The sequence below is a fragment of the Corythoichthys intestinalis genome, chromosome 20 (assembly GCF_030265065.1).
Source record: "Corythoichthys intestinalis isolate RoL2023-P3 chromosome 20, ASM3026506v1, whole genome shotgun sequence".
NCBI lineage: Eukaryota > Metazoa > Chordata > Actinopteri > Syngnathiformes > Syngnathidae > Corythoichthys > Corythoichthys intestinalis.
The window spans coordinates 995,641-1,020,129 of NC_080414.1; the positions used below are offsets into that span (position 1 = coordinate 995,641).

The window sequence follows — 24,489 nt, forward strand, 5'->3', positions numbered from 1 at the left end:
CGAAATCTCCTCAGCTGACCGCGGAGGTTGACGGCAAAGTTGACCGGTTGACGTCGTCGAAAATAAGTCGCGAAGAAATACAACTCCCAGAGTGCACCTGTAGTGGTTGACGCTTTACCGTGCAGTTCATGGCGTCTGGTCGAAACCTTGGGGCTGCTCGCCTTCTGACACACAGATAGGCTGTCATATTTATAACGGTAAGCGACATTAATTCCTCAGAGTACCTTCGAATATCCTGGAATATCTGCATTAACTTCACTAAAAACTGACTTGCTAATGTTTGTCCTACAACAGACGCCGAGTGTAGCCAACAGTCTTCGCTTGGCACAACGTTAAACGTAGCTTTCATGTTTGGATTAGAACATGACGACATAAACAGACATTTGGTCTTGTACTTTAGGTGCTCGTCACAATGGAAGTGGCCCAGTCGCTCGGTACCGATGAGCAGACGCGTTTGACCCAGCTGAGGTTCGACGCGGCCGTCAAAGTCATCAAGAGTTTGCCACCGAACGGTGAGTCGAACCGGAACGCAGGTGGATTTCAAGAAGGCTAATCCACTTTGCACAGCGGACTTGAACAACAAGCTAGCTAAAACATAAATAATGTGCTGTTGTCACCATACTAACATTTTCAACTCGAGACCGATACTCGAAAAATACTCAATACCTTTTTTCGATACTACATACATACGTGTCCATACTTTTCACAACCCTATTGATAAATACACACAATATATATTTTTAATTTCATAATGTCAAATGTTTTTTTTCATTGTTCATAGGGCTGCAGCAATCGATTATTTTAGTCCTTGATTAATCGATGAACTAGATCGAATAATCGATTGATCGGATATGGAACACAAAAAAATTAAAATACCTGAGCTGAGCTTGAAACTCTATTTAAAAAAATAAATGAGGATCTAAATATAAAAAAAGAACAATTGGCTAACTTGCGTAACAATAATCCGCTAGCTTAAATGCTGTACAATGCAAACTTTTTTTTTTTTTAACAATGCTCTTAACAAATGGTTGAAACACACATTCCCATAAAAACGGCTAAATATACCTATAAAATAAACTACGAATGCATTAAAAAAAACATTAGCTCAAACAAAAACTTTGCTTATGTCGGGCTAACAGGGAGCAGCTGGATTCAGCCATGTGAAATGAGTTATGTCATATTTACTGTTGCCACTAGAGGGCAGTGTATCCACCCAAATTAGTAAAACTAAATGCAAACACTTTCAAAACAAACCATAACAACACCACTTTAATTAAATGCAAACTCGAAGCAGTAAAGTTCGAATCTTTTCTAATCGACCTACTCAAGTTAATTGAATAATCGTTGCAGCACTTATTGTTTGCTACAGACATTCAATCTATTTGGAAAAAAAATGTTTTTGCAGGTTCTTTTCAGCCGTCCAATGACATGATGCTGAAGTTCTACAGTTACTACAAGCAAGCCACGGTGGGCAAGTGCAACATCGCCCGGCCCGGATTCTGGGACGCCATCGGCAAAGCAAAATGGTACGACGCCGATAAAAAACAATCTTCGCTTCCGGTCGTATCATAAAATGGAGAAGAATAAAAGACCTAGTGTTTTACGCCAGTGTTTGTTAGCGCGCTTACACAGCAGGTCTTATTATCATCACAATATTGTATTTGCGTTGCTTGGGCTTGTGTACACGGCGCCACACGTTGCTCTCTGCCCTCAGATGACACGTGTTGTTCTCTCGCTGTTTGTTTTGAACTGTGGTACTAAAAACAAATAAATACTTAATGCAGTAGTAGAACCTTTATTGAAGAAGAGAGGCCTAGACTCCACCCTCTGTTCAAATTTTAGGCCCATTTCTCATCTTCCATACATTTCTAAAATACTAGAAAAGGTTATCTATAGTCAGCTGCTACCATTCCTTGAAGAAAACCAGATTTCGGAACCATTTCAGTCTGGTTTTAAATCCCTCCACAGCACTGAGTCGGCACTTTTAAGAGTATCAAATGATATACTTCTGGCAACAGACTCTGGCAAGTTTGTTGTTTTAGTTCTTTTAGATTTATCTGCAGCATTTGATACCGTAGACCATCAGATTTTAATTTCTCGTCTTGAACACAGTGTGGGTATTCAAGGTGTCGCTCTTGAATGGTTTAAGTCTTACCTAAATGAACGGAGTTTTTGTGTGAAAATGGGCAATTTCATGTCCAAAAAGGCATCGCTTCCACATGGGGTTCCCCAGGGATCTGTTCTCGGCCCTCTTTTATTTTCACTTTATTTATTGCCTCTTGGTTCTGTTTTTAGAAAACATGGTGTTTCATTTCATTTGTATGCTGATGACTGTCAAATCTATTTTCCATTGGCGCAGAATGGCACTTTCTGTCAACTTATTGAATGCCTCAACGATATAAAGTCGTGGCTCTCATGTAATTTTTTAAGTTTGAATGACAGTAAGTCTGAAGTCATGGTGTTCAAACCGAGTAGCCAGGCCTCCCTGAATGTTGACCTCGGTTCATTGTCTCCGTTTCTTAAGAATTATGTCAAAAATCTAGGGGTCCAATTTGATGCTGATTTTAAATTTGAGAAGCAGATTTCTTGTGTTGTTCGGGACTGTTTTTATCAGCTTCGCCAGATTGCTAAGGTGAAATCTATTGTTTCACGCTCTGATATGGAAAAATTGATTCATGCTTTTGTCACAACTCGGCTGGATTACGGTAATTCTTTGTATGCAGGTGTCGGTCAGGCGGCACTGGCCCGTCTGCAACTTGTACAAAACTCTGCTGCTCGACTCCTAACTAGAACCCGCAGGCGTGAACATATCACCCCATTTTAGCATCTCTTCACTGGCTCCCGGTACATTACCGAATACATTTTAAGATATTATTATTTGTTTTTAAATGTTTGAATAATCTTGCGCCGCCATATTTGTCAGAACTGCTTCAGCCTTACAGTCCAACCAGAACCCTCAGATCAGCTGACCACCTGCTTCTAGTAGTCCCAAGATCAAGGCTGAAGCTTAGGGGTGACCGTGCATTTGCGGTGATGGCGCCCAGGCTGTGGAACCAATTACCACTTACTATTAGACAGGCCCCCTCACTTACGGATTTTAAATCACGTCTTAAAACATTTTATTTTTCGTCAGCTTTTAATGTGCAATGACAGTTTATGACCTCGTCTTTTATTTATTTTATTTTATGTGTTTGTTTTATCTTTCAAAGTTGACTTATTTTGCTGTGTTTTGCTATGTAAAGCACTTTGGTCTCCTTGGCGGATTTTTAAATGTGCTATACAAATAAAGTTGATTGATTGATTGATTGCCATTTTCGATTCTACATAAATTAAAACAAAGCTATATTTTAAAATAGAAACTGAGAAATTGCTCTGGGTCTTTGCTATGGGGAGATTCAGATCTTAGCCCCGCCCAGGTTGGTATGGGGACATTTCGGGAACAATATCAGGCCACTTTCTGTTGATTTGGGGACATTTGGGGGACACATCCTGGTCATAACAGGTCACTCACCACCTTTTGATTTGGGGACGTTTGGGGGACATGTCCTGGTCATATCAGGTAATTTAGGGACACTTGGGGGCGTGTCCTGGTCATATTGGGTAATTTGGGGGGCGTGTTCTGGTCATATCAGGACATTTGGGGGCGTGTCCTGGTCATATAAGGTCATTTGGGGGGGGTGTCCTGGTCATATCTGGTCATGTTGGGACATTTGGGGGGGGGCGTGTCCTGGTCATATCAGGTCATATGGGGACATCTGGGGGTTGTGTCCTAGTCATATCAGGTCATTTGGGGGGCGTGTCCTGGTCATATCAGGTCATTTGGGGACATGCCGTCCATGGCCGTCAATGGAATAGACTTACATTTGCGTCAATGGAATTCACGTACATTGGCATCAATACAATCGACAAACATGGCCGTCAATGGCATTAAACATAGCAAATGCCATTGAAATTTAACGGGAAATTTGGACGGCCATGGCCGTCAATGGCATCGACATCCATATGCGTCAATGGAATCCAAACACATTGGCATCAATAGAATTTATATACACGGCCATCAATGGCATCTGACTAAATGGGCCTCAATGTAATGTTAATGCCATTGGAAATGAATGGGAAATTTGGACGTCCATGGCCGTCAATGGCATCGACGTACATTTAAGTCAATGGAATCCAAGTACATTGGCATCAATGGATTCGACATACATGGCCTCCAATGGCATCAATGCAATGGAAATTCCTTTGGAAGTGAACAGGAAATTTGAACGTTTCATCCTATTAAAAATGAATGGGAAAGTTTTTGGAAAATTTTGGGGGAACCGTCAATTTTTTCCAAATTCTGTATACAACTTTTATGCCCCTCACTGTCCTGAAAATATTTATGTCCAAATTGTGATATGGTCAAAAATTGTAGGACAAGATATTTAGAAAGTTTTATTTTTCCCAAAAATTGGCGTTTAAGGGCAAACGGAAAATTTGTCGGGGTTGTTCAAATATTTGCATCGCAAAGACCCAGATAATGACAGTCCAACTGTGTAACACGGGCACCTACAAGGACAATTTTGTACACTTGACTTATCAGGGACGCGTGGAACTCTCTGGGCGAAATGAGCAAAGAGGAAGCCATGGCGGCCTACGTGGACGAAATGAAGTTGGTACGTCCTCATCTTCAAATGTCTTTTTCCCGACCGGCCTCATGGATTTCACACTTGATTGGCCTGTGTAGATTTTGGAGGGCATGCCCATGACGGGCGAGGTGGAAGAGCTGCTGCAGATCCTCGGCCCTTTCTACGAACTGGTGGACGAGAAGAGAAAGATTACGCAGATATCGGATCTCAGCACAGGTCTGCGTTCGCCGCGCTCGCAATAACTTTACTTTGCACGTTCATTGTTTTTATCTCCCGTTTTGTCTCCTGTCACGCGTACATTCAGCCCGTTTGACACAGTTTGCTAGGCAGCTGGAAGGCAAGTACTTGCACATGCGCAACACGCAAATAGCCATTAGCGGTAGTTAGCCTCATGCGCTACTTTAGCTTGTTGTGGGTTGTTGACGGTGTAAACAGAGTGGAACCTCAGAGTTGGAGCATATTTAATTTTCATAGATGCGAATGGATCGGGCGTCTCTCGCCGTCAATGAGTTAACTTTGTATTTTTCGATTGAATTTGCTCCTCCGAAGGCTTCGGCACGTCTCTGAGCAGCGTGTCGTCGAGAAGCGTGGCCAAGAGCATCGTCAGGACCATGGAGATGAACGGAACGCTGGAGGCTCCGCCCGCCAAGTTCGCCACGCCCGAGGAACAGTCTGACGACGACCACGGTGATGATGACGCCGAAGCCTCGCGTCGATTTCAAAATGGCAAGATGGCCAACGGACAGGCGCACATGACAAACGGCGACCACACGCTGGTCAACGGACACCACCTCGGTAAGGAAAGCATTAGATCTCGTACAGCCCTGGCTAATTGTTAAGCTTTTGTAGACTTTGACCTTTTTGCTGTCGCCCCGCCCCTTCAGACGCAGGCAAGGACGTGACGGGCGGCGCTCAGCTCGCCAGCGACTCGGACAGCGAGGTCTACTGCGACTCGGTGGATCAGTTCGGCCAAGACGAGGCGAGAGAGTCCGAAACCACCGCAATCGTATCTAATAAAAATGAAAAGAGCCTCGCATAACTCTTGCTGTGACTTTGTCTGATTTTTATAAAAGAATCTGGAGCAAAGTCGCTCCCTGGAGGACTTGGACGAAGATGAAAAAGAGGAAGAGGAGGAGCCCGCGGAGCACCAGGGAGCGCCGCAGGGCGTCAGGTGCGGCGGCGAGGACGGAGAAGCCGGCGGGAGCGCCTCGCAGCGGTCCCGACTCAACGTGGATTTTCCCAATTCCAACATCGGAGTCAGCAGAGGTCCGTTCTTCGCTGCCTTTTCGTGAACTCTTTTATTACTAGTAGACATCTGATCCATCTGAAGCGGGAGGGTTCGTTCGATGTCGACACCGATATCAGCGCGACAACCTCCTCGTCGATGCTGAGCTTAAACAAGGTTCCCTGTTTTTTCCATTTTCAGGCTCGAGGGCCCTCGGGCGCGGTCCCGGGGCGTCGAAACCCTCGCACGGCGCCGGCGGAGACGACAACGGCGGCGGGCGGCGCGGCGGAGGCGGCGCGTCCGCGGGAAGCTTGAACGAGCAGATCGTGGCGGCCTTGGCCCAGCTACAGGACGACATGCGCAGCGTTCTTCAGAGGCTCCACACGCTGGAGGCGCTCAGCGCCACGCAGGTCCGGCCACTCGGCGCAGTTTGACGCTCACATTGCCACGGAACGCAATACATTTCTATTTCTAAATGCTGTCAGTCGTGACTGTCCTCGTCTTTTGCAGGCGAGATCAGCAGCCATGTCGCCGGTCCACACGCCCGCCTCTGCCAACAAGAACAATCTGGTAATAAACGAGAAACTGCAATTTCTGGAGAATTACTCGAGGGCAGGGGTTGGCAAACCGGTCTTTAAGGGCCGCAGTGGGTCCTGGTCTTTGTTACAACCGATCTAGCTCAGGCAGTTTAACCAATGAGAGGCCCTGGGAAACACGAAGCACCTGACTGCAATCAACTGATTGCACTTTTAAGATACCAGACTGGTGCAAAGGTGTCCTTTTGATGGGTTACAAAGAAAACCCGCACCCACTACGGCCCTTTGTGGAATAGTTTGCCCACTCCTGCTCTAGGGCTTTGCTGTGTGGAGATACAGATCTTAGCCCCACCCAGGTTGGTTTGGGGACAACATTTGGTCACTTCTGATGATTTGGGGGACATGTCCTGGTCATATCAGGTTATTTGAGGTCATTTGGGGGTGTGTCCTGGTCATATAAGAACAATCTGGTAGTAAATTATAGATATACCTCCATTTGAATTGGAAGGACCGTCAGTAAATATTCTTTTGTGATCGCATATTTTTGCACCCAAGTCTGACTCACCTGATTTTGAGAATCTCCCGATACAGGGTCCCGATCCAATCATTTTATTTATTTTTTTAGAACAAGTTCCAAACATGTGACTGTCCCGCCTTCAAAAAGTGAATACAAGAATGATACCAAAAAATGCTTGTCTTTATTAAATGCTTCATTGAGTGAGTTCACTCCAATCCCCTAGCTCAGCTGAGAACAGCTTCTCACTTACACAATGAGTTGCCACAGCAAAGCCTGTTGCAATATTGTTACATTGACAATGTAACTCGTACATTAACTAGAAACTGCAATTTCTGGAGAAATTACTCTGGGGCTTTGCTGTGCCGAGATACAGATCTTGGCCCCGCCCAGGTTGGTTTGGGGACATTTCAGGGACAATATCAGATTTGGGGATGTGTCCTTGTCATATCAGGTCATTTGGGGACATTTCGGGGACGTGTCCTGGTCATATCAGGTCATTTGGGAGGCATGTCCTATTGATATTTGGTCATTTCCTGTTGATTTGGGGACATTGTTTTTTTTTTTTTTTGCCATTGAAAATGAATGGGAAATTTGAATGTCCATGGCTGTTTCATTGGCATCAATAGAATCGACATAAATGATCGTCAATGGCATCAATGCAATTTAAATTCCATTGGTAATTCCATTGGAAGTGAATAGGAAATTTCCCAATAAAAATGAATGGGAAAGTTTTTGGCAAATACATTTTTTCCAAATTCTGTACACAAATCCAATGCCCCTCACTGTCCTGGAATTTTTGATGTCCAAATTATGTGATTTGGTCAAAAATTGTAGGACTAGATACATTTTTTTTCTTTGAAAAATCGGCGTTTAGGGGCGAATGGAACATTTTTAGGGGTCGTTGGAAAAAGTCCCTGAGTCGCGCGAAAATTCCGGTCGTTTCGATATTCGAACGGTGCCAATTGGTCAAACGGTTCGGGCTTTGCGGCGCGCCAAAGAAATCCCATTCAAAAAAAGAGAATTTTACTATCTGGGTCTTTGCAATGCAAAGCCTCAGATTATAAAAGTATCAATACTTTGTCGCTTTGTTGTTTTTTGCAACTCGAATATTTGTAAAACAATGTATTTCACATGTACTCTCATCCTGTTTCATCAATTTTTTTGATGACTTTTGTTCACAAAAGAATTTGTTTGTTTCACAGCGGCCATCTTGGTGGCCTTTCGACATTTCTCCCGGCAGTTTGGCCTTTGCCGCCGTGTGGCCCTTCGTAGCGCACTGGCTCATCGGCCTCTACGTCAACAGGCGGAGAAGGTATTGAAATGCCAAATAAAAGCAATGTGCTCCGTTTCAAACCCTTCCTGACACGTGCTCTGCTTTCCTTTCCGGTCGACGAAGACGACTGGATTGAAAGGAAAGAGGACCCGTCCCGGCCGCTGACTTTTGGCGGGATACGGCCCTGCGTCTATGCTTTTGCACTAAAAAAAAAAAGACGAAAGTCCCATGAGGAAACGTGCGTACTCAAAGAATGTGACGAATGACGGTTTTCATAGCAATTTAGGGCTTAAACTGCTGCACAAGCCTGACGCTTTTTTGAGCTTGACGTGATTTCAATCTTTGAATTTATTCACCTGAAGCAACGCCGCTAAAATGAAGAGATGGAAAACTTTGTGGTTTAGAAAGGAAAATGTGAAAATTCTAGTGTTGCCCTGATACGGAGCTAAAATCAAGTCATCTGATCTGACGCAGTATGTACAGTGGTATGAAAAAGTATCTGAACTTTTTGGAATTTCTCACATTTCTGCATAAAGTCACTATCAAATGTGATCTGATCTTTGTCAAAATCACACAGATGAAAATAGTGCCTGCTTTAACTAAAACCACCCAAACATTTATAGGTGTTCATATTTTAATGAGGATAGTATGCAAACAATGACAGGAGGGGTGAAAAATAAGTGAATCGTCACATTCAAATTGTGCCCCCCCCTCCCCCTTTGTCAGCAATAACTTCAACCACACACTTCCTGTAGTTGCAGATCAGTCCGGGACATCCATCAGGACTAATCTTGGCCCATTCCTCTTTACAAAACTGCTGTAGTTCAGTCAGATTCCTGGGTTGTCTGGCATGAATCGCTCTTGCCACAGCATCTCAATGGGGTCCAAGTCTGGACGTTGACTTTGCCACTCCAGAACGTGTATTTATTTTCTTCTGAAACCATTCTGAAGTCCTCTTTTTAGCTTCAATGGTCTGATAGACGGCCTCAGGTTTTCCTGCAAAACTTTTGAATTCATTCTTCCATTAATGATTGCAAGTTGTCCAGGCCCTGAGGCAGCAAAACAGCCCTTAATCATGATGCCCCCTCCACCACGCTTCACGGTGGTGATGAGGTGTTGATGTTGGCGAGCTGTTCCATTTTTACTCCACACAACAGTGTGTGTTACTCCCAAAATAATTCAACTGTGGTTTCAACGGTCCACAAACTACTTTGCCAAAACTTCTGTGGAGTGTCCAAGTGCCTTTTTGTGAACATTAAACAAGCAACAATTTTTTTTTAAACAACAGTGGCTTCCTCCGTGGAGTCCTCCCATGAGCACCATTCCTGGCCATAGTTTTACATATAGTTGATGTGGGCGCAGAGATATTGGACTGTGCCAGTGATTTCTGTTATGTCTTTCGCAGAAACTCTAGGTTCTTTTTTTACCTCTGTGTATTCTGAGCTGAACTCTTGGTGTCCTCTATGGTGGACGGCCACTCCTTGGGAGAGAAGCAACAGTGCCAAACTCTCTTCATTTGTAGAAAACCTTTCTGACTGTCGATTGAGGAACATCCAGACTTTAGAGATTGTTTTTGTATCTTGAAGGAATCTGATCTTTCAGCCAGACTGCCGGACCCCCGCTGGCGCAGCTCCAACGACTTAGGCCGGCAGGACCCCGGCCAAAAGGCCAAACGCCGTGCGTGCACATTAGTCTTAACCCTTTGTACACTTTTTACATTTTGAAAGGTTTAAAAAAGGCTCACCGCAACAAACACTCGGGCGGGGAGGCAAGGTCACACTACCACACGTTAACAAAAGGTTCTCGAGAAAAAATGAGCACGATAAACTTTGTCTTTTGAAGGCTCTCACAGGGCGAACCGTGGGCAGGAAGAAGGGTGTGTTTAGGATAATTGTCTGTTTGTGGATTGGACAGGAGGTTTCGAGAGTTATGTTGTCCGGGCAACGAGGGTTGTGGTTTATGCCACTTCAGCGTCAAAGAGGCTCTTGGAGTCTTGTCAGTCATGTTATCAGTTGGATATCGGGCATTCTCCGGTGTTCCTTGTGTCCCGCCATTTGTTCTGGACTGTCTGGGAGAACTGATTGCGAGAGTTGTCGGTGCAAACGTGTGCTTGTCAGCATCAATTTTTCTTAGTCAGTTGCATGACACATACGTTGGGCTTCCATGATAAGAAGGTGTCATGTATCTCCTATGCCCAATATTCTGCTAGTTTTCCTTAAACTATGGTGTAAGTCCTATTTACTTTGTATTGGGTGTGTTAGAGTAATACAAACAGTCAAACAGTAAATACCTGCAACGATACTAATGCAAAGAGTTAGACGGTGCCTACGAGAAAAGGTACTATCTCCTTCAATCCTTTCCCAGCTTTATACAAAGCAACAATCCTTGATCGCAGGTCTTTTGACCGAGCCATGATGCACATCAGACAATGCTTCTCAACAAGACATTTCTCACCAGGTGTGTGTTTTATAGTGGGCAGGGCAGCTTTAAAGCACTCATCAGTGATAGGGCACACACCTTACTTAAAGAGCAATTGAAACCAAATTTTACCAAACATTTTAAGTCTCCTTAGGCAGAGGGGTCACTTACTTATTTTTCCCCCCTTTGTCATTGTTTGATGCTATCCTCATTAAAATATGAAAACCTATAAATGTTTGGGTGGTTTTAGTTCAAGCAGACACTGCTTTTTTATCTGTGTGATTTTGACAAAGATCAGATAACATTTGATGGGGATTTTATGCAGAAATGTGAGAAATTCCAAAAGGTTCAGATACTTTTTCGTACCACTGTACTTTTTGAGATTGTTTCCAACCGCTGGTTTGGTTGCCCTACCTGAGATGGCCGTCGCAAACGACGTCCAATCGTATACTGCGCCGCTGGGCGTCTGTATCAGTCACCAAAATATGGTATCAGTGCAACACTACTGTAGTTTGTCATTCTGATGTGGAGCTGGAGAATGGAAAATTGACTGAAAAATGAGCATTTTCTTGTTTTTTTTTTTTCTAAAGAAAAAAAAAAAAAAAAAGACAAATATGGAATTATAAAACCTAATATTAGCACATTTTAAATACTTGGTTGAAAAATCATCCTATTTTACATGATAAATTTCCATGTTTGCCAGCCTGAACATGAATATATTTAATGGAGCTTAACAATCATGTGGCGTTTTGGGAAAAGTGCCTCCCTTCCTTCGCATCGTAGCAAAAGGACCAAATATTACCTTTCACTACCATCGACGTCTATCACCGTTAATCTCAACCTCTTGACTATTTGTTTTTTTGTCTGTGCGTGGAAAATCATTGTCATCCACACAAACTGTGTACAACGTGCAGGTTCCAATGCAAAAGTTGAACCCCTTGATGCCTCAGTTTGCATTTAACATGTATACAGCAAAACATTATCGGGACATAAAAATTGCATTAGTGCAAAAATGGTAACTATTGAAAATTGCGTTTAAAAAAATATGACTAATCTTTAAAAATTGCATTTTTTTATCACGTGCCACTTCCCTCATAAGGATTGCGGGATGCTGGAGCTTAGCCCAGCATAGTGGTAATGGGCGGTGTTACCAGCCAAATGGAAAAAAATGTTTATTTAAAAATATAGGAAAAGTCTTTTTATTTCATAAGTTTTTATTTTAGTTTTTTTTTTATTTCCAACTTTTTAACTACAGCAATTTTTGGACTATAAGGCGCACTTGAGTATAAGCTGCGCACCTGACTATAAGCTGCCACCTAACAAATTTGACACGAAAACGGCATTTCTTCGTAGATAAGCCGCACTGGATTATAAACCACAGCTGTCCTCTTTGTATTATGGGATATTTACATCAAAAGATATTAACTGGGAACACATTATTTGACAGCGGCATCATAAGATCAAATGAACCACCATGAAGCTTTGAGAACCAATTGGCTGCAAAGCTTCATTGCTTCAAGAAGCTTCATTTGGCCATCACTGGCCCCTTGGGGGAAGAGTCAACCTCTGCTGTCAACACTGTTGTCGTCCAACATGCCTCCTAGCATGCATTGCAGCGCTACAGATGTAAATAACCATCAAAATTGATGTCCTGTGCCAAGTATTTAAGTTGCTGTTGTTTCATTAATTGCTAAAGTATTTTGTAACACTTTGAGAGTGGCAACAGAAGACTGTCATAAAACCGTCATGATAATGACATGACACTGCCACGAGCAGTAACAAGTACTTATGACTTATGTCATTAAGTGTCATCCAGCAAATGATCTCACTTTTGAATAGATGTGAAAGTTGGTGACATAATCTTCCGGTTGATACATCTGCCACAAGCATTAATTAATGCCCATGATAGTGTCATGTCACAATTATGACCGTCTTACGGTAGTCTTGTGATGCTGCTGTAAAATGAAGTGTTTCCTATTAACCCAAATAAACAAATTACCCGCACAGGATTCAAAATGAGGGAAAAAAGTAGCGGCTTATAGTCCGAAAATTACGGTATATGCCCAATTTAAATTTTCCATATTCAGTATTTTTGTATTAATACTATTTTCATTTAATGTACATTCATGCATTAAGGGGTCAATTGCATTATCATGTATAGTAAAAATTGTATTTATGGGCAAAAGCGCTATTATTAAGAGCCATGTTTGAATAAAAATATTAAGTCATACTTTACCGATTGTTGGCATGTCATAATCCAATAAAAATCATAACTCACAATTGGCTGTTTTATTTAAGAACCATAAACATTTTATTTCCTTTTTTTAAAACCTACACGTAAAATGCAGCTCTTGAATATATTAGTGTTTTCAAACTTGAACATGAAGTGATTGCACGGAAAAATATTTACAAGCTGAAGGCGGACAAAGCGATGTGCTGCGCGTTGTTCCGGCCCTCGAAATAGGATGTGTCCGTCTCGTCCTCGGGTTGAGGGATGAACGGCATGGGCTGCGTGTGCAGATTGTCCCAGTCGCGGCCTTCCAACAGCGGGTGCTGCCTCAGTTCTGTTCAAAGGACAACCACTATTAACAACAAATTTTCTTTTTTTTTTTTTTAACCCAACCACACTACCGGTAGCCATGTTTTTTTGACCTTTAAATCCCGCCCGCTTGGTTTTGTCCATGTTGAGGAGGATTTCAATGGCGTTCTTGGCGTCGTCCGATAGCTCCTCCTCACCTTCAGGCCAGGGGATATCTTAAGAAAAAGTTTAAAAATCAGCATGAGCCTGATTTGAAAGAAAAAAAAAAGGCTCTTGTGTGCTTCTACTGTTTAGTATGTCGTCATCTGAAAAAATCCTCGCCTACAGAAGGATGTCCTCTACTGGCCAATTCTTACATAAACATCCCTAAAATACACCTCCCAAATCTCATTGTGAACCGTTGATGAATAGCTCAAAATGATAGTGTACACACCAACAACAACAACACGAGTCATAGACTTCATAAGGATATTGACAGATTCGACCTTCACTGCGCCACGCCTTCAAGTAGGGGGCCATCCCACAAGCCGCTTGAGTTATTCGCAGTCGGTTGCAGCGACACATGCTGAGATCCAATACCGGATTTATGTTGAAGAAGTAATAAAGCTGTACCACATACAAACAGGAAGGATTGTCTCAGGAGTGATTTTTTTTTTTGGGGGGAGGATTCAAGGTAATTTATTAAATTTTTCGTTTTTTTCCCACAAGAACTTTCAACATGAAAAGCTTTGTTGTAAGGCTGCCGCCACATTGTCTAAATGACTAGCATCATTCTTTGACATATTTGCGCAAAATAAATGCTAACTGCAAGCTTTTTTTCAGAATCGAGACTGTCTCATGTCCAAATCTATAAAGAATTCAGGGATTTAAGCATGTATTCACTAGATTTTTTTCCATTTCCATGTTTACATATGGCGGCCGTCACATTGACTAACACACTAGCATCATAATTCGACATATGTGCGTAAAATAAATGCTAACTGCACGTTTTGTTGCTTTTAACCAAAAATCGAGACTTGTTTTACATCCATATCAATAAAGAATTCAGGGAGTTAAGCATTTATTCACAAGAATTTTCACCAGAAAAGCTATTTACATATCGAGGCCGCCACATTGACAGACTAGCATCATACTTCGACATAATTACATAAAATAAATGCTAACTGCACGTTTTTTTTTTTTAATTTTAACCAAGAATCGAGACTGTCTCATGTCCAAATCTATAAAGAATTCAGGGATTTAAGCATGTATTCACTAGATTTTTTTCCCCAGAAAAGCTGTTTACATAAGGCGGCTGCCACATTGACTAACAGACGAGACTAGCATCATACTTTGACATATTTGCGTAAAATAAAGTCTAACTACACGTTTTTTGTTTTTTTGCTTTTAACCAAGAATTGAGACTTGTTTTACGTCCATATCAATAAAGAATTCAGGGATTTAAGCATTTATTCACAAGAATTTTCACCGAAAAAGCTGTTTACATATGGCGGCCGCCACATTGACTAACAGACTAGCATCATACTTTGACATATTTGCGTAAAATAAATGCTAACTACACGTTTTTTGTTTTTTTGCTTTTAACCAAGAATTGAGACTTGTTTTACGTCCATATCAATAAAGAATTCAGGGATTTAAGCATTTATTCACAAGAATTTTCACCGAAAAAGCTGTTTACATATGGCGGCCGCCACATTGACTAACAGACTAGCATCATACTTTGACATATTTGCGTAAAATAAATGCTAACTGCACTTTTTTTTTTTTTTTTTTGCTTTTAACCAAGAATTGAGACTTGTTTTACGTCCATATCAACAAAGAATTCAGGGATTTAAGCATGTATTCACAAGATTTTTTCCCAGAAAAGCTGTTTACATATGGCGGCCGTCACATTGACTAACAGACTAGCATCATAATTCGACATGTTTGTGTAAAATAAATGCTAACAGCACTTTTTTTTTTTTTTTTTGCTTTTAACAAAAAATAGAGACTGTTTTACGTCCATGTCTATAAAGAATTCAGGGATTTAAGCATTTATTCACAAGAATTTTCACCGGAAAAGCTCTTTGTCTATGATTCCAGTCGGTCAGCTTTGACGGCCACGTGAACAACGCAGGCTCCCCTTATAATTGGCCCCACGCCCCGTCAATATCATTATGAAGTCCGTGCACGAGTGGCAACCTGACAGGCCTTCATTTTTTAATAATAATAATCAAAGGTACCTCTGTTAAGAATATTCTGGAAGACCAGCTGCGGCGTCTCATCGTTGAAGGGCGGCACGCCGGTGAGGAACTCGAACAGGCACACGCCCAACGCCCACCAGTCCACCATGCAGTCTAAAAGAAAAACGTCCTGTGACTCTTCCAGTCTCGTAATAAAAACGAACTGATGAGAAGCTCAGTTGGTGACAGTATCCAGTTTGCTAAAAGGTGCAATGATTACGTCGTGGGCTTGCACAGACGTCAAATCCGTCTCAAGAGGGAGCGTGGGCTGCCATCCTCTTGCTTCAGATGGATTGGACGTCTACTAGTGCTAAACATTTCAATTCAAAACACGTGGATGATTGCAATTCTATCATCGTCAATGGCGACTACCACCGGGTGATCAGATTGAATTGATGGCTAATTTCAATCAAGATTTGTTTAGCTTGTTGAGACAAATTTGTTGACAGATGCACATTGTAAATTGAATCAATCCTTAATAGACATTAGCTAAACAATGGTTAGTTGCAGTTTTAATTGGCATCTAACACTGCCACTTAGTGCCATTCAACGCCCTTTTCTTTACGTCATTGAAAATTAAAGTGGCGTGGTTTTTGTGTCCTCCTCCCACTTTGTACACTGCATCCCCAAATAAGCACAATTTATCCACTTGCAACTTTTAGTAGTGCTCTGTGGAGGACGAGGAGTGCCAAAATTGACAGAAATTCAGATAATCATGAATTTTAACCCTTTCATTCACAAGGACTGTCTTTGACAGCACTAGACGTCCAATCTATTTTGACTAGGAGGGGCGAATGAGTGTTCATTCATTCGCTCCTCCCAGCCAAAAAGGATTGGACGTCACTGAAACATGAACATTCACGGTCAGTCTTCCCGTTGTAAATGAATAGCGTAATGCACAAATGCCATTTTTGGACCGTGACTGTGACGCCGCCATCGCAACCCAGAATTGGGTCAACATAGACACACCTTCGCATACAACTCATGTTATTACGACTTGTTTTCTGCCGGTAAGCTTTCAAAAAAGAACATGCCGAGTAAACACTGCTGCTATGGAACTTGTAGAAACGACTCTAGGCATTACGACATATCAAGGATGTTTTCTTCCTACGTTTCCTGAAGCCAAAAACCTGGAGGAAAAAATGAACAATGGATCAACTTGTGCGGACGTCCAAAAGACCAGTTTAACACCACCTTTATATGCAATAAACATTTTGTCAGGGGCCATGGTCCTACAGAGGACGATGAGGTAAGCCATTTTGATATTTTGACTTATTTTTTAGCGTGGCGTTTTGCCGTGCTGCTTCTGTCTGACAATGAATGACCTGAAAAAAATTCAAATGGTATCTGACTGCCACTGTTGTTACCTTTTATGTTGTAAAAAAAACTTAAGGGGGAAGTGTAAATGAATTATAGAATTAAGATTTGTTATTAATGAAAAAAAGTGTTGGTTGGCTGTCACTGAGTAGCACTTGCGATCGCTACACAAAAATAGCAATGTAAATTACTCCCAAGAACGGTCAAGGATTTAAGACAACCAGAGGATTTCCAGTCTTTTTCTGCTCTCAACACTCAAGCCATCTCTTTAACTGAACATTTGTATGTTTTTCCACATCTTTACCAGTGAATTTGGCACCAGGGATATCGTTTTTGGACAGAATTGGTAGGTTTAGCTCAGTAAATATCTCGTTCGTACACTATTTACATGCATTTAGCATTGGAACAAAAGCGAGCTTGACTCACCTAGCAACAATTGCTAACGTTATGAATGATAATGAGCTAAAGTGACGTGTAGCGTACGGTACGCCATTGGACGTCTACCGAAGATTCATGTTTTATGTTAAATTTTCAACATTTTTGGGCCATTTTTTTTCTTCCATGTTTTTATTTGTGATCACTGTTCCCATGCAAAAAATGATTGACAAAATATAAAAAATGATTTTAAAAATATTTCATTTTGTCACTTTTGTTCCCTTGCACAAATGAAAAAAAAAAAAACAATTTAAATAACAAATCATAGTTAATTTGGATATAAATGAATACCCCCACCCCCCAATTTTCCTTCATTTTTTTCAACTAAATGAATTTATTTTTCTCTTTGGGCACTCCTGGTCCTCCACAGCTCCCGCTTCAAGTTAGAAGATTGCAACTTTGCTCCACACTATACAGCCGAGCCCCAAAATCATATGGCAAAATGCATTAGCGGGCATGCTTGAGAATACACCCCCCCCCCCTTTCTTGCACTTACCACAACGACACCTCCCTGAAACTTAACAAACAGGTTTATCAACTCAACTCATTATGAATCATCAGCTCGTCGATAAAATTTTTGACTTCTCTTACCGTGAGACATTCGCAAAAGCAGTTCCGGAGCCAAATAGTCAGGGGTTCCTAAAATGGGCGCCCCTTCTACGGGCAGGGCCCCCCGTCGCACGCTCTTGGGGGTCCGGAAGGGGGTGTGCGAGGTGGACACGGCTTGAGGAGTCTACAAGAAGAAAAAGATTGTCTGTTGTGTAGTTGTAGTCTACCAATAGGATATGGATTGGGTGTCTTAATGGCAGCCACTCAGCAAATAGCACAGGGTTCACTAAATCCTGACCTCTGTGCCACTTTTCCTGACGTGTTTTCCACGTCTCCCTCCTCCAACACACCTGAATCAAAACAATCAGGATCATTATCAGGCTTCTGGAGAGGTTGCTGATGACATAATCATTTGATTCAGGTGTGTTAGGGAAGAGAGACGTGGAAAACACGACAGGAAAAGTGGCACCGAGGTCTGGATTTAGTGAACCCTGAAATAGCAAATGCTTTGATATTGATAACATAGAAAATAGAAACTGCAATTTCTGGAGAAATTACTCTGGGTCTTTGCTGTGTGTGGCGATACAGATCTTAGCCCTGCCAGGTTGGTTTGGGGACATTTCGGGGACAATATCAGGTCCTGTCCTGTTGATTTGGGGACATTTGGGGGACACGTCCTGGTCATATGTCATTTGGGGACATTTGGGGGGCGTGTCCTGGTCATATCAGGTCATTTGGGAGGCGTGTCCTGGTCATATCAGCTCATTTGGGGACATTTGGGGGGGCGTGTCCTGGTCATATCAGGTCATGGGGGAGGGGGGTGTCCTGGTAAAATCAGGTGATTTGGGGACATTTGGGGGGCGTGTCCTAGTTATATCAGGTCATTTGGTGACATTTGGCAGACGTGTCCTAGATATATCTGGTCTTTTGGGGGGGCCTGTCCTGGTCAAATCAGGTCATTTGAGGACATTTGGGGGGCGTGTCCTGGTCATATCAGGTCATTTGGGGGCGTGTCCTAGTCATAACAGCTCATTTGGGGGGCGTGTCCTGGTCATATCAGGTCATTTGGAGACATTTGGGGGGGGGGGGGGGTGTCCTGGTCAAATCAGGTCATTTGGGGACATTTGGCCAGGGTGTCCTGGTCATATCAGGTCATTTGGGGGACGTGTCCTGGTCATATCAGGTCATTTGGGGACATTTGGAGGGCTTGTCCAATCCATTTGAAGCGGATCGGACAAGAACGGCGGCGAACCTGGAAGAGGGAACTGCCGGTGCTGATCTTCCGGTGGGCCGGCGTGGCGAGGCAGACGGCGGGTGAGGACGCGTCCGGGGGGCCGCCCAGGCTCAGCCGCGACGCGTTGGAGCGGTCGATGGAGCTGCAGTAGCTGCGGAACGCCACCGCGTTCTTGGGTCGCAGGAAGCCGGGGGACGCCGGCGGGGAGGGCGAGGCCACTTTTTCGGAAGGTTGGCTGACGTCCGGGACGGTAACAGACGTTTCCAGCACGGAGGCGTCCGAGTCCAGGCTCAAACTCCGGCAAACGCCACTGCTAAAAAAGATGGAAGATTTTTTTTTTTTTTTTAAATTTCAGCCAATGCAACAATACTGCCATTGACGGCAATAGACGTCCAATCCATCACAACTGGGAAGGGATGGAAGCGATCCTCCCAGTTAAAATGGATCGGACGTCTTACCGCCCAATGGCAGCCAAAGAGTATTTACTGTCAAAACAAATGAAATGCATTGTAACGGACACCGAGTTACCTGCCCAGCGGCGACGTGAAGCTACAATCCCAGTCTTTTCCTGGCACTCCCGAATCTTCAATTTCCGAAAAGAGGCTCTTTGCCACGGTGACGGGACTGGAGCGAAGAGGTGCCGGGTCGCCCTCCTCGCCGTCGATCCCCACGTCGGCGAAGGCTCCGGTGAGCCCGGAGCGAGTGGCGACGGCGTCATCGTAGCGGGGGCGGTAGTGCTCGGCGCTCCTCTTGGGCAGGCTCTCCGCGGCGTCCGGGCTCACCTCCACGTCGGAAAACGGCCGCTTGAAGGCGCTCCCGCAAACGCCGGCCTTCTCTTTGTTTTCCTTCTAAAGAGCGAGGAATTTCATTGGCATTTGGAGACGAGAAGTCGCTACGCTAATGCCGACCTCCTCGCACTCCCACAGCGGGCTGACGCCGCCCTCGGTGTCGGCGCTGCTGGCCGCGCTCAAGGTCTCGAAGCGCTTTCTGGTTTTCATCAGCGTGGGCGTCAGATTGACGGCCCGGTAGTGGGGAGCGAACACGCAACTGTGCAGCCCTGTCCACAAATAATTCAACAGAAATGATTACAATGACATTTTTTTCAAGGACTACATCATATGAAAACTGTTGTTTTCAGTAAGGGCGCCTGGCCCGAAGTCATTTATCTCATCTCCTGGGACTACCGGTCTAACATTTTTATTTGTTGTACTTTGTAGTTATTTTTAATTATTTAATCAATGTTTTGATGTGTGTTTTGCTTTAAAATGTGTCTTAGTTGACTTAAAAATGTACTTCATCCTTGTGAAAAAAAAAATCCGATCATGTGATTGGAAATCGGGCCGATCAGGCCATTTTCAAGAGGATCGGAATCGGGTGATTAGTATTTGGTTTTTTATTTATGCTATATATAATTCTTAAAATGGTGCTGGCTGGAGTCGCCAGTGTTTAGAGCCCATTGACATTTTACATCACGTTACTGCCACCCTGTGGTCATAATGACTCACTGCATCCATTGAATGACGCAGATTGGAACACAGGCTCATTCACTTTCACAGTACCCAGCCTGTCGGTCGCATTGACGCAAATTGTCGGGAGCCCCACCTTTCTTCCAGTTGTGATTAGCTGGTGAGCTCATAGCCTCCTTCACCGTCACAGGCGGCGAGCCCAGCGATTTGTTCTTCCGCATCATTTTGCCGCAGGAAACGGCGGATGTGCTGCTGTGACGTTGATTTTCAACCATCGGGGTGTTCTGCGTTAAAAGGAGCGGCAAATTGTATTTAACTTTTTCAAATGAGATAAATGCCGGCCAAAACATGAACGAAATGAACTCACAAAACCAATTGATGTGATTAAGGACATGACTTGACCCGGCGTGCGGGAATAATTGGTGGGTTTGGGTACAGATGGTGTGTTTAGGATATCTGTGAGTTTCAGTTCTGGAAGGGAAATAAAGCATTGTAATTGTACGTCGGGTGACATTGCGATAGATGTGCAATTTATCGCCAGCAACGGCATAAAAAGAGCCATAGACTTCATTACCTATTGACGTGACACTTAGTCATTCTTTGCGTCACGCTTTATCAGAGGGGGCCGAGCTTCATTTAGTATAGACCCTACCCATCGACGTCACAAAATCACGCGCTCGCTGTATGGTTCCGCCCACTTGTCCGTCATTCTGTGTCTGTATTATCAATGGTCTCAATTGATCGAGCAATTTATAATGCATTTCATGGAAGCCCCGGTGTTATCTGACGCTGTAAACTCATTGGATCCGTTGCATAAAAGGCGTTACGTGGAAAAGCTTCAGTTTATCCATTCGCCAGATTCATATTTGATGCCTAAATCGATGTTTTTCGACCCGCTGTCTCCGCCGTATTTGCCTGACATCTGCTAGCTACCCTGAACTGTACAACTATCTTGTCCACACAAAATCAGCCTATTCTCACGAAAGTTTGAAAAACTTTAAGAGCTTGGAGGCTTATAAATACTTCGTTGCTGGTTGGGTGAAACAGGTCTAGTCCACGAAAATTCGGCAGGAATCTATCTTGTGCTTGGAAAGGTGAGTTACGAAATTTTCAATTCAAAATCTTTTGTTATTGCTAACATCCACTGTCAAGTCTAATGTATTTCATGTCGTTTGTCAATGGAGTTAGGGCTTTTAATGTTTATATGGTTTAGCGATAGCACTCTCACTACATACATACGTGTATGTTGTCGGCGATTAGCCTAGCAATGATCTTAATTGTGGTTGTCAGCCCAAAACCCTCTAAATATATATTAAATGCATCTTACCAGATATAAAATGACTACTACATAATCTGTGGTAATCGTTTGGAGCCCAGTTTTCTCGTCGAATTGCAGCAGCCCATCTCGCTCTCTTCTCGCCGGGTCTCTCGGAATCCGGTAGAACTTCAAGTCTCTCCGTCTTCTCCGTCTATCTTCTCTGTTATTGCAACCAACCGCCACACACGCCTTCACCATTTTGATTATTAATGTTAACAAGCAGAAAAACACGTCGTAAATAGGAGGAATGTACGTAGCCGTAACAGGGAAACATGATGTGTTGACGGACAATTGGGCGGCACCAGTCAGGAGGAAGGAGTTGTGACGTCACGTGGGTAGGGTCTATAGACAGGCGAAGACGGCACACGCTCATGTCGGATTTAAGCTTGGATTTTTGAAGAACTAGGAAAACTGTACCGCATACAAACAGGAAGGATTGTCTGAGGAGTGATTTGTTCGAGGATTCAAGGTAACTATTATATTTTTCGTACCATGCATGCATTTTGATACGTTGTGAAAAAAATCAATGGGAGAATGGGAACTGCTATGGCATTAGCGTCATTCTTCAACATATATATGTAAAATAGATGCGTAACTGCCTGTTTTTTTACTGTTTTAACAATAAATTGCGACTGTTTTACGTCCATATCGACAAAGAATCCAGTGATTGAAGAATTTATTCGCAGGAATTTTCTTCTTTGTTTACACATGGAGGCGGCTAATTTTAGTATTTGACTAGCCTAGTTGGCAATATTTACGTGAAATAAATGTTACCTGCACATTTTTTTGCTTTTAACCAAGAATCGAGACTGTTTTACGTCCATATCTATAAATAACTCAGGGATTTAAGCATTTATTCACAAGAATTTTCGCCAGAAAAGCTCTGTTCACATCAGGCGGCCACTAGCCTCATTCGCTCACAGAGTAGCATTGTACTTCGACATATATACGTAAAATAAACGCTAACTGCACGGTTTCTTTGCTTTTAACCAAGAATCGAGACTGTTATACGTCCATATCTATGAAGAATTCGGGGATTTGAGCATTTATTCACAAGAATTTTCGCCAGAAAAGCTCTGTTTACGTCAGGCGGCCACTAGCCTCATTCGCTAACAGTATATAGTGATAATGATAATAAACGGCTATTCTATTCTATAATAAGTTGTGATTATATATAGAATTCATTAATAATCTATTTACATATTATTTATAATTGATTCTACACGTTTTCCTTAAGTATTAAGTTTCTGATGTTAAATCGAGTGATTTATTAGCTGTTGAAAACTTGCAGTAAATAAAGAAAAAATTAAGTTGCTATTTTGGTCAAAAACTGGTGATTTTTTTGCATCTAGTGTAAACTCTGAAACTTTTATAGCCATTTTAAGTTGTTTTATATAAAAAATAATAATTTATCGGGATTTTATAAGGAAACGACTTTGAATTTTTTGATGCCGCTGCTCATGGAGACTTATATATGACTAAGGTAGGTGTCTGTTTCGGTTTTAGGTCGGTAGCAGCTTTGGTTTTGAAAATATTTGAAGTTTTTGAAATTAGGCCCCGTGTTAGTTTCCCGTGTCATGTCAATCGGTTATGAAGTCTATGAATGAGCCCAATCGGCTTTCTCTTACTTACCTCTGTCGAGCTTCACCTTGGAAAGGCCAAAATCAGTCAACTTAATGTGACCTTCGTTAGAAATTAGCATGTTGTCGGGCTTGAGGTCCCTGAAAATGCAAAAAAAGTTGACGTATGCAGTACTATTAGTACTTCGAAGCTGTATGCACCTGTGTATAATGCCGTGGCGGTGAAGGTAGTCCAACGCCAGGGCAACTTCTGAGATATATTTGACCGCCATGTCTTGGTCAAAATATCCACAAATGTGGAGGAGAGATTTGACATCACCTCCAATGAGGTACTCCATGACCTGAAAATGGAAAAAGTGCTTTACCATACCCAGAATTCTGCAAGTTATTTGTGTGTTTGGTTTGTTACCAGGTAGATTTTGGTGGCAGACTGGAGAGAATAAAAAAGATGAACCACGAAGGGACTTTTGCTTAACGCCAATGCATCGCGTTCAGCTTTCAGTTGGTTCGTCATGTTTTTATCGACCATGTCCGCTTTATTCATGGCCTGCAAGAGTCAATTTGTAATTTTAAACTGCCACGGATTACAAAAATGAGCATTTACTCACCTTAATGGCGTATAAGCGGGAGTTGCATTTCTTCCGTGCTAGGTAGACTTTTCCAAAAGCACCGCGGCTGATAGGTTTCAAAACGACAAATTCGTCAATTTCCGGCGGTTTGATTTGAATTTTAGCGCTGGGAGTAGTTTTGTACTTTTCCTCGGCGCCCATTGTGCTAGTTCGAGTGTACAAAAGCGAAAACCTAGCTCAAAATAAAACTAGCATGTTCAACCAACTAACAGTTGAGGTTTGTTTTGAAATTTGAATTCAGCAACATTTTAGCGGGGTCCTCTGACTGCCATTTAGGTACGAAGCGATGTGCCTGTTCATAAAGTATGCGTGCAATTGTTGTGTTTTTAATATCACAGAGCGTAATAATGATGTAATAATTTACCAACATTTTTAGTTAAAATAGTAAAGTACATGTAACATTAAACTATCAATATTACTCATCTCCTCAAAGAATTCGAAAAATGTGTCTTCAAAATGCCGGAAAATTATTGTGACGTCAGATTGTAGTCCTTTAGTTAAATCGTCGCTGTGTTGTCATTTTATTAACTAATGTCAGAGAGCATTTTAATGCTGATTTAACAGAATTTTGCCTAAATAATCGAATTTAAATACATTTTTTAT

At 42.6% G+C, this 24,489-nt stretch overlaps 2 protein-coding genes across 4 annotated transcripts; one reads left to right on the plus strand and one right to left on the minus strand.

Moving 5' to 3' along the window:
• Window positions 1-36: 36 nt before the first annotated feature.
• On the plus strand, window positions 37-13,773 carry acbd5a (acyl-CoA binding domain containing 5a). Of its 2 annotated transcripts, XM_057824745.1 has the most exons (13): window positions 37-197; window positions 401-512; window positions 1,406-1,526; window positions 4,583-4,655; window positions 4,727-4,844; window positions 4,933-4,965; window positions 5,178-5,423; window positions 5,513-5,607; window positions 5,702-5,894; window positions 6,055-6,263; window positions 6,364-6,423; window positions 8,109-8,218; window positions 8,303-13,773. In XM_057824745.1, exons 2-13 carry the CDS (start codon window positions 413-415, stop codon window positions 8,313-8,315), a joined length of 1,371 nt encoding a protein of 456 aa, XP_057680728.1. In that variant the 5' UTR covers window positions 37-197; window positions 401-412; the 3' UTR covers window positions 8,316-13,773. The 2 variants fall into 2 exon arrangements, with proteins under 2 accessions (XP_057680728.1, XP_057680729.1); XM_057824746.1 differs by lacking the exon at window positions 4,933-4,965 and having other exon boundaries at window positions 8,303-13,772.
• On the minus strand, window positions 12,886-24,274 carry mastl (microtubule associated serine/threonine kinase-like). Of its 2 annotated transcripts, none has more exons than XM_057824732.1 (13): window positions 23,866-24,274; window positions 23,667-23,804; window positions 23,459-23,598; window positions 23,310-23,398; window positions 20,727-20,830; window positions 20,496-20,643; window positions 19,802-19,950; window positions 19,422-19,741; window positions 18,912-19,203; window positions 17,702-17,843; window positions 15,359-15,472; window positions 13,250-13,351; window positions 12,886-13,161 (listed from the first exon to the last, which is right to left on the minus strand). In XM_057824732.1, the coding sequence occupies exons 1-13, from the start codon at window positions 24,025-24,027 to the stop codon at window positions 13,004-13,006; spliced, it is 2,058 nt and encodes a 685-aa protein (XP_057680715.1). In that variant the 5' UTR covers window positions 24,028-24,274; the 3' UTR covers window positions 12,886-13,003. The 2 variants fall into 2 exon arrangements, with proteins under 2 accessions (XP_057680715.1, XP_057680714.1); XM_057824731.1 differs by having other exon boundaries at window positions 18,912-19,206; window positions 23,866-24,169.
• Between the last annotated feature and the right edge of the window lie 215 nt (window positions 24,275-24,489).

Excerpts from the sequence above, each read along its gene's own strand:
- acbd5a (XM_057824745.1), top strand. The coding sequence starts at position 413 with ATGGAAGTGGCCCAGTCGCTCGGTACCGATGAGCAGACGCGTTTGACC. Across the intron at positions 513-1,405 it reads CAAGAGTTTGCCACCGAACG|GTTCTTTTCAGCCGTCCAAT; the intron begins GTGAGTCGAACC and ends ATGTTTTTGCAG. Across the intron at positions 4,656-4,726 it reads ACGTGGACGAAATGAAGTTG|ATTTTGGAGGGCATGCCCAT; the intron begins GTACGTCCTCAT and ends TGGCCTGTGTAG.
- mastl (XM_057824731.1), bottom strand. The coding sequence starts at position 24,027 with ATGGGCGCCGAGGAAAAGTACAAAACTACTCCCAGCGCTAAAATTCAA. Across the intron at positions 23,599-23,666 it reads CTGCCACCAAAATCTACCTG|GTCATGGAGTACCTCATTGG; the intron begins GTAACAAACCAA and ends TTCCATTTTCAG. Across the intron at positions 20,831-23,309 it reads CAAGGTGAAGCTCGACAGAG|AACTGAAACTCACAGATATC; the intron begins GTAAGTAAGAGA and ends TTTCCCTTCCAG.